Source organism: Miscanthus floridulus, chromosome 8 (genome assembly GCF_019320115.1).
Source record: "Miscanthus floridulus cultivar M001 chromosome 8, ASM1932011v1, whole genome shotgun sequence".
Lineage (NCBI taxonomy): Eukaryota > Viridiplantae > Streptophyta > Magnoliopsida > Poales > Poaceae > Miscanthus > Miscanthus floridulus.
In genome coordinates, this window is record NC_089587.1 from 143,220,127 (window position 1) to 143,235,826 (window position 15,700).

The 15,700-nt window shown below is 42.5% G+C and overlaps 1 protein-coding gene across 1 annotated transcript in view; it reads right to left on the reverse strand.

Annotated features, from left to right (window-relative positions):
- LOC136477321 (uncharacterized) overlaps positions 1-15,700 on the reverse strand; it is a 65,581-nt gene that overhangs the window by 40,584 nt on the left and 9,297 nt on the right. Inside the window, 14 exon segments of the mRNA XM_066475449.1 lie at positions 1,025-1,090; positions 1,228-1,368; positions 1,460-1,558; positions 2,823-2,919; positions 3,286-3,395; positions 3,510-3,737; positions 5,321-5,533; positions 5,604-5,724; positions 6,038-6,105; positions 6,237-6,332; positions 8,888-9,001; positions 9,790-10,141; positions 10,413-10,505; positions 10,600-10,758. Coding sequence (XP_066331546.1) covers positions 1,025-1,090; positions 1,228-1,368; positions 1,460-1,558; positions 2,823-2,919; positions 3,286-3,395; positions 3,510-3,737; positions 5,321-5,533; positions 5,604-5,724; positions 6,038-6,105; positions 6,237-6,332; positions 8,888-9,001; positions 9,790-10,141; positions 10,413-10,505; positions 10,600-10,758 — 1,957 coding nt within the window.

A 15,700-nucleotide genomic window follows, 5' to 3' on the forward strand; every position in this document is an offset into this window, starting at 1 on the left:
CGGCCGGCGTGCAAAGAGGCCAAACACGCATGGAGCCAGCGGGAGGCGCAGAGGAGGAAGAGGGAGTAGAAAGGGAGAGAGTGGGAGAGAAGGGAGGGAGGGGCCTTTTTGCATTTTTTATCAGCGCCAGCACGGCCATGTAGGCATCTAGAGGTCACATGGCCGGCATTGGACCTCTACTAGAGAACGCCATATGATCCAGGACCCAACTCGTCACTTTTTTAGTTGGAGGTCCCAGACAAGAACACTGTTATCAGATCGGATGACTAATCAGGATTAGTCCTTATCATAACATGGGACTCAATAAGGGTCCTCGGACGACTAATCATGATAAGTCGTCTGATAAGAGCATCTGGATGACTAGTTGGGCCAGCTCAAAAAATTTGTATGGTGGGATTAGGAAGAATTTGGCCCACCCTTAGATGGCCCATTAGGTTTATAGTATATATGTAAGCAGTGAAGAGGAGTGGATGAGCAGCCGTGGCCATTTTCATCGAGCACACGTCTTTTTTCCGTTCTCCCGCTTCAGCTGCCTCTACGCTCTCCCTCGCTGGCGCAGCTCTTGCCTCAGCATGCGTCTCCTCCGCCTGCACCTCCACCTCCGCTCCGCCTCTTCCTCGCCAGCACCTGCAACTCTGATTGTGCTGCCTCTGTCCGCGGCACCACCTCAGCCCGTGCCTGGCCAGCTACCTCTCCCTCGCCAGCATCCATGACTCCTGCCTCTGCTACGCCCGCAGCTCCCCTGCTCCTGGACCCCTGCAGCTCCACCCACCTCTCCCCTGCCGTGGGCCTCTGTGGCTCTGCCTGCAGTCCTGCACCGGCCTCTCCCTTAAGGCATTAAAAGGTTAGGCTAATCGACCCCGATTGACGACTAATCACAATTAGGTGTCTGATCGATGGTTTTACGACTAGCCTCGAATATACAATGTGATAACACTGGACAAGAATCCATGAAAAGTTTAAGGATCCACAGTGAAATACTCTTTATTATTCATGTTACTTCAAGTAAGATTGGAACAATTACCTTGCCTCCATTCCCAAGGAGCTCTAGCATTAGAAGCTCTTGTTGATCATTGTTCTTTCTGTCCAGCTATAATAGTGAGATAAATGGGGAAACAAAGTAATCAATATGACAGTCAGTTGCTTCTAGAATATATGCAAACCCGGTGCATAATGCATCCAGGTCTCATTTGAGAAAAATTACCAAAATTTCACGTAATACTTTACCTTTCCATACAGTGAAAGTTTAGTTTCAATAACAGAACCATTCACAACAAGATCCACTGATCCCAAGCTATTAAGTCGTGGTGTACTTGATTCTGGGGGATGGCTGACAGGGTCTCCTAATATGTTCACATCAGGAGGGGCCTACAAAAAGCAAGGAAGGCACGAGACATAAGACGAACCATTACAAGCTGTAGGTCATATGTCAAGTATTTGTATGTAAAGAAAGGCATACAGAAGCTTGATATGTCGCCTGGACAAGTGCTTTCATCCACATAGCCTTCTCGATTTCATTACGAAATTCAATTACCAGCGTGCTGGTCAGTTCTAGTGCCTGCATATGGAATAATGCTTAGACAAAACGAGAACTAGATGGGGGAAAAATCCTGTTGTTAATCTCCAATAAAGAATGGCGTTCCAAAACAGAAACTCATACTTAACATACTATGTAAAAATATTAATATAATACATTCAATAGTAAATTGAGGTTAAAAAGGGGAAACGAAGTGTTGAGCAGAAGTAATAAAAGTGAGGAGTATAAGAAGATGCCTTAATATTTCACATATGTTTACGACGCTTAATAGTGCATGCTAGCAAAAAAACCAAACTGATGAAGCCGTTTGTTTTTTATGATGTTACATGATACATAGCAAAGACTTTAGTTAGCATGACCTTCCTGATTTCATTCTATTCAAGAAAATGTTTATTTTTTTCTAATCACTTCCAATATTTATAAGGCTGATGTGGTCATGAATGAACTATATATAACATTAGACCATGCCAAAGGCATTAATCTGACTGCAAACAAATATGAAATATCAGGTTCTACGATTAACATGAAAGATGTGATTTGATTGAAACGGTGGCGGAAAGCTACATAGGTCGACTGTGTCAAAGTGTCAGGCATATATGGTTGATGTTACTAGATCCATCACACAAAAATAATTTCATAATATCAGTTTTATCTATTTATAATAGTAATACATTACAAAAATTACATGTCAAAGTGTCTTGACGCATTGGCATTGTAGACTGTGTCAATATCCTACACAACTTACATTTTTCTCAAACTACGCAGGAAAACCGCGTGTCATTTCATCATAAAGAAGAAGAGTAAAAATGTACAAAACCAAGACACCACACACAACACATACCAAACCCAACCTTGCACTGATCACAATGAGCAAGCCTGCCACTTTCAAACAAAGAAAACAACCAGCAAAACAAGAAAAATAACCAATAAAACATCCCAGAGGCCCTGAGCCCCAGCCGAACACCATAGAGCCCCCTCCTCTTTTACTGTCCTCACCACCAAGGAAACAGTCAGGGCAGCAGTGTTGAAGACGCAATCATTGCATTTGGAATCAGAGGGGCTACAACATTATGCCAAGAATCTATGAACATTTGGTCCCCTGCTTATTTAGGTAAATTATAAACACATCTAGTTTCCATGCCTAATCAGCTCTCCAAGTGGGCTCTAGATTGGAAACATTGCTCCACAAACAATTAGCGAATCAGCTTATGAACTTTCGATTTCAGAATTTCCAGCAGAGACCTTAAATATCACCATAAAGTCCAAATAGGACCCAATCACTTACCTTATGTGTGTCTCCACCTCTAGAACACACGCCAATACTGTAAAGAGATCCGCCAACACTAGTTGGTGGCACTTCAAATACTTGGCGACAAGCCATGCTGCAAAACCAAATATCAAAAGCATAAATGACATAAAAAAAACTCAACAAACCTATAGATAATCCTAATTTCCATCTATTTCTTCAACAGAACAATTTCTTTAAAATCTCTACTCAACTAGTAAACTAACACTAATAGTCTAATACATAAGTGTTATTGGAGAATACAAAGTTTATTTAAAGCCAATGAAACTCACATACGGACTGCTACACTCTTCATGAAAATTGAGTTGTTTTAGTAAATTCAGAGATGTTAAACTAAAGAAAGAAAATTGAGTTTTTTAGCCATTGTAATGCTCATCTCACTTTGACCAGATTAAATATATTTTCTTTATTCTGAGGAGAATTAGGAAACTATAGTACATACCTACAACACCTTTGGTAATTCGGGGAGAACTCTGACTCCAAAATATATAGATACATCCCAGATAATACAACATAGCAAGTATGCCATTCAGCTTGCGAATAGCCAATGCCCTTGAACCGAAAATAAAACATATAAATATTGTATTAGCAAATTGAACAGATGCATCGCATGATACAATATGGTTGAATAGAACATTCAATCAGAACAAAAGTGTAACTTCATACCCTCCAAACCAAAGTTCTAGCATCACCAGCTAGATCAGCAGGATACCAAGGCGCCAAGCTACCACTTTCGTGGTTATTTGAATGTTCATTATTGCTTCCCTTCATATGGGAAAGCACACCAAGCAGTTCAACTATCTTGCAGTACCTTTTTGGTGAGAAGTGAATGTCCAGATTGGGTACTTGAAAAGAAACACGAGTTGATGGATAATTCGGATGTGGAACTTTGATCTTCATGTCATCACACAAAAAAAGTCAATATTTTTCATGCATTTCAATGGAAAAAAATAGTGTAGAGTAAATTCTATTCGTTATATTAGACATATTTCCTCCCCTATGTACCCAATCAGTATGAACAACCAAAACCCTTCAAAAAAAGTATGAACAACCAAAGATGTTTAACATTCGTAAATAAGAACAAACAAAAAGAAGATAGGGCATGTAAAAATAAAAGAGCACTTCAAGATAACAATGCAAAAATTGCTCATACTTATATCATATAAGCTCAACAATAGTGGTCCTTTGTACATGCAAATTTTGCACCAAATGCAAAAATGGCAAATTCCCTATGTATCTCCTATAAGACCAACTATGTCAGCTAACTCATACATGCAAATCAAAAGTAAATAGGGCACCTATGAAGATGTATTTTGTCAAGATATTTTCAGACAATAAAAGGAGAGTGTTGATGCATAATAAGCAATATAATATGCGCAATATTTACAGACAATAAAAACTGAGTATATGAGATGTGACTTCGGCACTACTAATAGGGAGGAGGAAGATATTAGTTTGGAAGGTCAAGTAGTGCCTAGGAAGGATACCTTTCGATATTTAGGATCAATGCTACAGAGAGACGGGGATATTGATAAAGATGTTAGCCATAGAATCAAAGCAGGGTGGATGAAGTGGCGGCAAGCATCAGGTGTCCTATGTGACAAAAGGGTATCACAGAAGCTAAAAGGCAAGTTTTATAGGACAGGCGATTAGACCTGCTATGTTGTATGGTGCAGAATGTTGGCCTACGAAAAGACATGTTCAACAGATAAGTGTCGCGGAAATGCGTATGTTGCGTTGGATTTGCGGTCATACAAGAAGGGATCAAGTTCGGAACGATGATATACGTGATAGATTAGAGGTAGCACCAATTGAAGAAAAACTTGTCCAACACTGGTTGAGACTGGTTTGGACATGTCCAACGGAGACCTCCAGAGGCACCGGTGCGTAGTGGAATCCTAAACCAGGATAAGAACGTGAAGAGAGGCAGAGGAAGACCGAAGTTGACTTGGGTAGAGGCAATAAAAGGAGACTTGAAAGGATGGAATATACCCAAAGACTTAGCCTTAGATAGGAGTGCTTGGAAAACAGCTATTCACGTGCCTGAATCGATTGCTTCTGCTGGGTTTCAACTCTAGCCTACCCCAACTTGTTTGGGACTTAAAGGCTTTGTTGTTGTTGTTGTTGTTGTAATATTAGGTAGCAATGGCATGAGCATCTCAGTTTCAGTTATCTGAGACAAATTACCACTACTGTAAATCTTTATTTGTTGGACAGGGCTCATCTAAACAATATAAGAGGCTGACAAATTCCAGTAAAACAGTTGAATCAGGCAGCAAGCAGTTCTAAACAACAGTTCAGCATTGCTGAATAATACAATACCCAGTCTGTTTAACAAGTTGAGCTCATAAATATCAGTCAATAATAGCTGCCATATTTCATTAAGCCAAAAAGGTAATTTGGTAAGAAAACTAACTTCATAGATTTGTATATTTCAACAGTTAAAATATGTAATGCAAAAGGGCCGCCTTAATTACCTGCTCAATTATCACTGACATTCCACAGCGATCAAGAAGAGAACTGAACTGATTATCATCAGAGGTATGACCTAGGAGGGTATCTTGATCTAAATTTTCAGGTATTGAGTATATGTCCTGAGCTAAATCACAAATAAGGAAAGCAGCCATATCCCTCCCAGTAATATAAAAGCCTGAATACAGACTCTGTCTTTCTTCATCATGCCTACCATCCTGTAGTTGAAAAAACAGTTAGCTAACAACTAGCTCAACAGTATGACATACTCTGGGGCCAAGAACTTACTCTTGTATGCAATGTAAAATGGCCAAAATCAAGAACAAAGTACTCATTGCCCAGCGAAGGTTGATTAGCAGTCAAGGGAATCCTAACTTTTGGTGCATCCAGATCAATATCAAGTCCAAATCTAGAAAAAAGAACATCAAACTGTGAGAGCCAAAACAAACACATAATGGCAACGGATTGAAGCATACAATAGGAAATGTTGACACGAAAACGTATCAGATGCGAGAAAAATAGTCTTGAATAATATGAGGAACCTAGTCAAAAAAAAAAAGATTCAGGCATCGGAGGACAAAAACCATACTTATCACAGATTCATCTATGAAACATTGACACTTATGATAAGAATGAAATGCAAATGTTATTCTCCATACTTCCTGCTTTAACAAAAGGTCATGGATTGGAGTAAAAGTACTCGAACCCAGAAGCACATATACCTGCTTTGTTCCTCTAACACCAGCTGAAGCTGCTCCTGAGCCCTACGTGTGACCTGCTCCAACTTCAACTGCAGTTCAGAAGATCAGATAAATTATTAAAGCTCCAGCTCAGTATGGACAACAAATAGAATGAGAATAAATTCAACTAGATACCACATATTTGGGTTATATGATAAAAAAAAGAAGAAGATAAATGTACCTGTAGAGCAGTTGCTGTTTCCATAGTTACTGTTGGACTAACGGCGTTGCTTCGCTTAATGAACTCCATAAATCGTTCATAACTCTCCTTCAGAACCTAATGATGAGTACAAGACCAATGAGTGAGCTTTACAAAAATGACAACAAAGAAAGTTTCCACATTGGCTAAGTTATAATAAGCTACACATAAGTAGGTACATGGATTGTTTGGATACTTTCTTGATTTCTTGTTTCTGGACTTCATTATTGTTGCTAGGCGCACAAAAAAAATGAGAAATCTTGAGATGCTATCGCACGTTCGTTATAATACATGAATGAAGCAAGAATCGGCCTTCCATGAATGAAGTAAGCATATCGACATTCGGTATCAATTCATCCGTGAGTACTCGGAGAATGGTAGCATCTTTGCTGATTTCGTCAGCACCAATCACAGACATTCTAACGAAGGCATTAGGGTGAGTTTGTTTCCATGGGCTTAGTGCAAGGATTGGAATGGTCAAGATCAGCCTCAAAAACAAGGATTAGGGGGACAACGTTAGTATAATAGTTGTGTATTTGTGTATTGTGCTTAGCTATTTGGTATTAGGCCCTGTTTGGACCAACTTCTCTCAACCTCGCTTTGAATCAAAGCTGGCTTTCTACCACAGCTAGGTTTCATAAGAATCATGGGAATGAAAATCTTACTGTCTATTATGCCGATTCTAGGGGAGAAAAACCATGGAGGCGTGGCGTCCCCTCACCAGTGGCAGGCGCTGCCTTCTTGCTCAGGCACGGCGAGGCAGCCACGCCTCCTAGTGCCGCCACCACCGCTGGTGACCCCTCGCCCGATCCTCAGTTGCATTTGCCAAATCTCGGTCGTTGCAGCCTCCTTGCTCAGGCGACGAGGGGCCAGAGGGAGGAGGCGGCGGGGCCAATAAAGGACCGTGGGGAGGACCTCGGCGGCGAAGGAGGACGAGACGACGGTGGCGCATGGAGGCACGGTGGGATAGAGGAGCGGCGGGGCGAAGAAGGTATAGCGGCATCAGTCGAAGGACGAGAAGGAAGGAGCAGTCAGGCAGCGGAGCCAGAGAAAAAGCAGACTAGCGACGAGCAAAAGCTGCGGACGGGATGCTGTGAAGAGAATCTCCTTACATGTGTAAATAGGCTGTGAAGAGAATCAGCGGGGGAAGGAAACGGATACGAAGGGCTGTTTGGAGGCCTCAGTCCGCTTTTGTTTACCAGAATCGGCCAAGAATCTATTCCATACGGGCCCTCAGTAGTAATTAAACTAAGAGCATCTCCAAGAGTATCCAAAACACTCTCCCAATCCAGGATTTTTAGGAGGACAGGAAAAAATCATCTCCAACAACTCCCAATCCCACCTCCCAATCTTTTGGCACTTGGGAAAAAAAACCCCCTTGGCGCGTAAAGATGCGCAGACTCCAGGTCGCGCGTAAATGTGCGTATCCTTTGGCCAATCTAAAGGTGGAAGAGCGGGGAAAAGAATAAAGAGTAGGAAAGGGTTCCTGATGAAAATGTACAAGAGAGAAACAATATATAAAAGTGGTTAGGATAATTTAGAAATAGTATAGGATTCCTGATGTAAAATTGTATTCTATATTTTAGGAGTGAATTATTGGAAACTGTTGGAGATAATCTTATGTATTCCTCCCAGTACTTTTTGGCAAGTTAGAAAACTCTATGGTTTTGGGAAGAAAATATTAGGAACTCTTGGAGATGCTCTAATAGGCGACATATAGGTCAGTTTCCCTTTCTTGTCAGTAAGTAGGCAACGTCGGCTGTCTTATTTCCTTGGTAAGTCAAGGCAGCTGTCTGAACCTGACAGGAAGTAGTCAAGTTGAATTTTGCTAGTAGCTGGGACAGCAGCAGCAGCACTACTAAGGTCGGTTCTACAAACCAATAAATATGTATGACTATATGCAGTGAAAGCTGAGCTAGTTGCTTAAGAACTGGACCAGGTTTCAGAATTCCCTCTCCAGCTCCTATCTCTTCCTCTAGTTGCAATCCAACCCAGTAAACATTAGAATTGAGAATTTTGAGTTGTGTTCCCAATTTTGGGCATAAATTCACCAAACTTTAATTCGTATGCAAAGTGATCTCCAGTCACAAATAAGTGTTATAGGATGTATTCAGTTAACATGTTTAAACTTTGATAATTCTTGTCTCTTTGAAAGTTTGAATACTCCAAAAGAAATGAAAATAGCTTTGGCTAGATTCATCATCTTCAAAAAAAGTTTCAAAATATTATAGCTTTGCTATATTTTGCATATGTGTTATACTATTAATTAACTGACAAAACAGTGTCATGGTGTCTTCATTGCTGTCCAAATTGATACTTAAATGTGACTAGAGGGAGTCGTGCAGGGCCATTAACTAATGCTTTTGGAGATACCTCTGTGTTCTCGCATCCATAAAACTTAAATAAAAAGCGCTTGATTTATTTCTCAATAGATATTTTCTGGGGCAACTACTGGCACTAAACTAGAATAAAGATTAAAGAAAAAAGTAATTGATATTGTCAACAGAAAACGTTGGTGGGGAGATTAAAACAATAACCTTCAAGAATAAACCAACTCAAAGAATGAAAAATAAGAAACATGCAATTGCCTCCACATAATAAAGTACTAGAAACACGCAAGCTTAGATAAGTACCGTAACATGGCATGGTGATATCTTTGCCATGAGCTGCCAATCAAGGTCCATACCAATTGGTGCTCGCACAAAACTAATATCAAGAGCATTACTCTTCCCCTCACTGACAACACTCTGCAAATAAGGGCCAAACGGAGTTATTGATAAAAAAATGAAAGCCACAAGAAAAATATAGAATGGCATGCAAACTAACATTTTCCATGCACCATATAAATGACATACAGTCATGGCAACCATTTTGGCTGCCACAAATGATCTAGTAAGCTGCATGTGCTTAACGTTAATCGTGGTAAAGGTGGCCATGAATCAAACGATCCCTTGCATCCAACACAACCACCACCAGTAGAATGGTAACATGGATTGGTTTGGACCCTGGAACCTCAATATGGGGGCATAGTAACTCATTTTCATAAAAAATATAAATAATTTTGGTTTCGATGGTTTCGGGCCCTGACTCTTTTTAAATGGTTTATTAGAAACTAACTGGTTCAACTACAATTTCCCATATTAGAATGGTCTACTTACTCAATGCTCCAATTGTGAAACAGTATTACCAGCTCTGGTTTTTCCCATCAAACAAACTCATAGTCATGTTTTAAAATTACGTTCATGCACAAGCAATGCAGATTTTTCATTAGGTGACATGATTGCAATTAGGGAAACATTGGTGGTATTAGTGTTATTAATTGTTTGAGGAATGAGGAAGGCAGGAAACAAGACCAACATGGTCTGTTAAATGCAGCTTATCACATGGATAAGGTTAACCTGAGCATACTAACTTGTGGTTTTCATATTGTAGTACAGAAAAAGATGGCTCAGATGGACCAGCATATTTCAGATCAAAACAGAGTGGCATACAACTTCAAATCCATAAATTAATAAAATCCATCATATTCACTTACCTGAGCAAGAGAACCTTCGGGAGAAGATAGACCACAATATTTCAAAGTTACTTCACAGCTTGTGCTCTTGGGATACAACTTAGTAGCAACCTGAAGCTGCTCAAATCTACCACATAAAACCTCAGTTCCATCAATATTGATGATCCTTGCACCAGCCTGGCCAATGGATACATCCATCATAAGTCGAATCGCATTTGGGGAAACCTTCTCAAGGGGGAAAGACAGATCTTCATCTGGTTGGTAACTCAACAGCTTATTAATAGCCTGCCACTCTTCTTTAGTCAGTTGCTCCTCTTCATCTAACTGTGGTTCTGGGTGTGTAGCTTCTTCAGAAGGTAAACCAGTCGTGTTCCTTCAACCAAAGAAAAGAAAGGGACTTAGGTAGGATAGAAAGAAGCATAAATGGAACTCTGAAAAGTTCATTCATTTGATAAAGTAAATTCAATTTAAAGCATATCAGTATCCTCCAATCAACAAACTTTTGGCTTGTGAAATTATCATCCAACCAATTAGCAAATGAAATATTGATTCTAGTTTTTAATAATATCCTGTATCTAGAAATTAGAAGGACTTCATAAAAAAAATTAGCATCGTTTGTGATTGTGATCAATAAGTTTACGAACCATCCAAAAGGCCACCATCTTTTCTTTGGGGCCCCTTTTCTATGTAGCGTCTCCTTTGATTTCACTGTTTCAACCCTAGCATGAGCCAGCAACCTGGAAGTATGGAAAAATACAATAAAAGATGAAGAGCACCCAGATGAAGACAAAAGAAAACAATGCAACCTAAGGATATATTGCAGTAACGCACCTCCAAAGTATTATGACCTTCATGTCTAGAATTTTCTCTATCTCTCGAATTTCAGAAATATCAGCTTTTGGTGCTTGTTGCAAAAGGGTGGCATACAATTGAACATAACGGCGTCGAAGCTGGCAGAGGTGCCTAGTTCTCTCCCATGAGAACCAATAGCTGAAAAGAAAATGTAAATAAACATCACTAACAAGCATTTGAAATGATAAGCATAGTTTGACTAAGTAGTTGCACAATATTCAACATATATATCGATCAAATCATGCAGAACAGGATTAAGATTAGGGATGCAGTTATTGTTGGTTTGACCCAACTACCCAATACCCAAAAAATAGAAAATAGTGTAAGTACCATGTAGAGCCGACCCATTAAATTTTGGGGTCAGTTTGGGTTCTACTTGTGGGTAATTGGGTAACCCATTCTGAGTCAGCCACACATAGCAGAGGAGACGGGCCATGGCTGCAACTACTCGATCGCTGGGCGCAAGCGCAGCTAAGGCAGTGGCGTAGATTCGTTTTGCAGGGCTAGCGGTGGCTAGTAGCGACTGGAGCTGTGCCAGGTGAGAAAAGCAGCGGCGGCGACGATTTAAGTGTGGCGATGATAGTGCTAAAGGCCACAAGAGAGTGGAGAATATGGTGCGCGAGGTTTCATGGCATCTCGCAGAAGGTCGCCGATAGGAAGTTTGAGTGTTTGACGTGGAGGAGCTCGGGATTCACCAGTTGAGGGAGCCCAGATGAGATTAACGAAGAATCTGAGAAAAATAATTGATCCCCTTTTCTGTGTTCTTGTTAGCAATCCGTTCATAAATGTGACATTTTTCAACAACTGATGCAACTGGCTATGATTCTAGTAAGATTTGATCTCGCCATGGCTCGATTTTAGACTAGCTCAGCAATCCCATTCAGGAGGAACTTAATCTAAGCACCAATAAAATGAATTTGGGTGCCCTAGCTCTATGATTTAGTGGCCTCCATGAACCTCTATGGCCATGGAGAATCAGAATCCAGAGCTGGTGAACATTTAAAGAAAAATGGAGCTTTGAATCAGAGTCAAAAGCGCAACACAACAAGTGAATCTTGTCCAAGCCCAGACCACGCCGGCCCATGCTCCTTGCCTCCTTCGCCATGCTCGCTAGCATTGCCAGGAAAGCATATAGAGTTGCTCAATGGGAAGAAGTCGGAGTGCGGCCGCCTGTGCAGGAGCACCGGCTGCAGTCTGGCGTTGGGCGGCGGCGCGGCCTGGCGTGGTGGGCGGCCGTTGAGACGGCGGGCTGGCGTGCGGGTGCGGCGCAGCGGGCTGGCGTGAGCGGCGGCGGCACAGCAAGCGAGCGTTGGGACAGCGGCGCAGTGGGCTGGTGTTGGGACGGCAGCGCGGCGGGCTGGCGTAGGGGTAGCCGGCCATGCTGTTCCTTCAGGCGTACACCATCGCCGCGGCCGCCGCGCTGTTCGTCATGTACGAGAAGGAGCGGATCAGCACATAGCTGGGGCCGCCGGCAAGGTGAAATGGTGTTATCGCGATTTTTTTTGTTCTGGCAGGGTGCATCTTTTCTTGTAAATTTACCTCTCGATGTGCCTGCCTTGCAGCAATATGTGGTGTGAGAACTGACTACTGAGGAATTTCCAGCCACTTGAGGAAAGAAGAGCCTGATCTTTATCTGTAATACCTTTAGTTTCATCGGTCACATTATGCAAAATGCTTTGTGATGCTGTTGCTGAGAGAACTGAGAAATTATTCTTGAAAGGCATGAGTTTTCTTGTGTATTCAATCGTCTTCTGCATTTTGAAATTCGTGTATGTGATTTGTCCACCGAAACGTCCCAACTAGACGACAGCGCTGAGCGAGTTAAGTACTGAATTGCTGTTCAGAGTTCTTTCCGCAGGGCGCAGCAAGTCTGACGGCATCAGAGTCAGACCACAGACTAGACCTACAGGGCTGCAGTCGCTGCCGCTCTCGACGCCATTTCGTGCAACAAATCCGCCATGACATCGCCAGCTCGAGAAAGCAAGCAAACGTGTGGATTTGCTATGCGCAAGCGACGACTTGGCCGTCTAAGGGATGAAAGGATAAGGTTTTTGGAGGCAGGGGCAAAACGGTAATGAAAAAATTGATGGAAATAAAAAATGGTATTGGAAGAAATGAGAAGAATGGCATTTCAGCAAAGGTACCTAGTTTGATAATGGCAATCTGGGGAATCCCTTTTGCGGGATGGCAAAATTCCAATTATCTCGGATGGCAATGGGTAACCGCGACCCGAAACCCAATGGGTTTCTACCCTGTTAGGGCTAATTTACTTACCCACGGGTGTGTTAATGGGCAAAAATCCATACCCATTGGGTTCGTGGGTACGGGTATGGTTATGCTCTACCGAACCCATAAACCCATAGGTGTGTAATACCAGATATGCAACTATAATTGAAAAGCCATCTCCCAACCTAATGTACTCCAAAACATGGTCCAACTGGCCACCTAGCCACCGATACGTATCCTTCGAGTATCCAATTTTTGCTCAGTTTCTAGAACATTCAGTATGTGGGCCGATACATATCACGCCTATTGGATACGGCCTAGCCCAGCAACAAGTGAGTGTGCCCCTTATCCTTCTCCCAACGCCCAGACCCCCACAAGCCCGCATTGCGCGTTGCCTCACCCCCCCCCCCCCCACCCCCCACCCCCCATGGTCACACTGCACGTCGTGTCCTGCACACACATGCGCCGACGCCAAAGGGAGATGCGCCACTGCTAGCCAGCCGCCAGTGACGAGCCGCCGCCCTCGTCACGCTGTCAATCCGCTGCGCGCCCGTGACACAGGAGAGAGGAGAGAGAGTCAGGACAATTCAATAATGTTGTTGGTGATTCATCGTGAACCCATCGACTTCACGTGAGTTCATCCCCTTCCGGCCTTTCCCATTCTCGATCTACTCTATTTCTGCAGTTCTTGTTGCTTGATTTTCCTTGTTCCCCACTTGCCCTTCCTGATTAGTGCTGTCCATACCTTGCCTGTACACAATAGATGGCATCTCCAAATATGTGGTTGACCTCTCTCTTGATGAGCCTGAATTGCAAGCTATCGTTTGGTTTGGATGATCTGTGCCTTGATGTTGTGGATGAGAATGAAATAAATGAGGAAGAAGAAACTTGATCCAAGCCTTAATGCCTTCTGTTAATTTCCTAAATCTGAGACTGCTGTATTTGAAAATTTGAGACATGCTGTGTTGTAATAGAACCTAAGTTGTCCTTTACTCCTGAAAACTAGAAGGTAATGTATAATCATACTATCATCATAGTATTATGTATGTACTGAACTACCAATTAATGATTACTCCAGCCTTACTAATACATTCATTCATATTTGGTTCCTGGTCTTGTGGACTTAGATAACGGACAATTGGAGTTGCTTCCGGTCCTGCTTTGGCCAGCAATTGTTATTACAAACTACTTTCACAATATAAATTGTATATTGTTATCTATTTATTTTTTAAAAAATAGTAAAATGTATCCGTGTGACTGCGTATTAGGTTTTTTTTGGAGAATTGTCGTATTCGCGTTGGTGTTTAAAGATCCGACGATTAATCGCAATTAGTCGTGAATAGTCATCATTATCGCAACAGGACTCGATAAGGGTCCACGATACGATTACCTCGACTAGAAACCTAGTCGTCCAACTAATGAATGAGTAATCATGATTAGTCGTCTGATAAGGACATCTGGACGACTAGTTGAGCCAGCCCAACAAATTTGTATGGTGGGAAGCATTTGCCCATTTGGTTTATATTACATATGCATGTAGTGAAGAGAGCCCTTATTTGTTTGCCTTAGTGATGGATGAGGTCACAAGGGACATACAAGGCGACATCCCTTGGTGTATGCTTTTCGCGGACGATGTAGTGCTAGTTGATGAAAGCCGGACAGGAGTGAATCAGAAACTGGAGTTATGGCGGGAGACTTTCGAGTCCAAAGGTTTTAGACTCAGTAGAACTAAAACTGAGTATATGAGATGTGACTTCGGCACTACTACTCGGGAGGAGGAAGATATTAGTTTGGAAGGTCAAATAGTGCCTAGGAAGGATAGCTTTCGATATTTAGGATCAATGCTACAGAGAGACGGTGATATTGATGAAGATGTTAGCCATAGAATCAAAGCAGGGTGGATGAAGTGGCAGCAAGCATCTGGTGTCCTATGTGACAAAAAGGTATCACAGAAGCTAAAAGACAAGTTTTATAGGACGGCGATTAGACCTGCTATGTTGTATGGTGCAGAATGTTGCCTACGAAAAGACGACATCTTCAACAGATAAGTGTCGCGGAAATACGTATGTTGCGTTGGATTTGCGGTCATACAAGAAGAGATCGAGTTCGGAACGATGATATACTTGATAGATTTGGGATAGCACCAATTGAAGAAAAGCTTGTCCAACACCGGTTGAGATGGTTTGAACATGTTCAACGGAGACCTCCAGAGGCACCGGTGCGTAGTGGAATCCTAAGCCAGAATAGTAACGTGAAGAGAGGCAGAGGAAGACCGAAGTTGCTTGGGTAGAGGCAATAAAAGGAGACTTGAAAGGATGGAATATACCCAAAGACTTAGCCTTAGATAGGAGTGCTTGGAAGACAGCTATTCACGTGCCTGAACCTTGATTGCTTCTGCTGGGTTTCAACTCTAGCCTACCCCAACTTGTTTGGGACTTAAATGCTTTGTTGTTGTTGTTGTTGTTGTTGTTGTTGTTGTGATGCATGTAGTGAAGAGGAGTGGAGGAGAAGCAGTCGCAGCGCGCTACTTTTTTCAGTCTCCCACTTCAACCGCCTCCACCTCGCCCACGCGGCCGCACCTTCACGTCTGCCCACACCTGTCTAGCCCGTCCGTCTCTCCCTCACCGACGCATGCAGCTCCTGTGGTCCTACCTTCACCCAGGCACCACCTCCACCCGTGCCCGGCCGTCCCTCGCCAGCGTCCACAGCTCCGCCTGCGCCTCCACCTCTACCCGTCTCTCCCCTGTTGGGGCCTCGGTAGCTCTACCTGCACCGACCTCTCCCGTGCCAACTAGGACCGACTAATTGACCCTGATCAACAACTAATCGCAATTAGTTGTCTAATAGGTGGTTT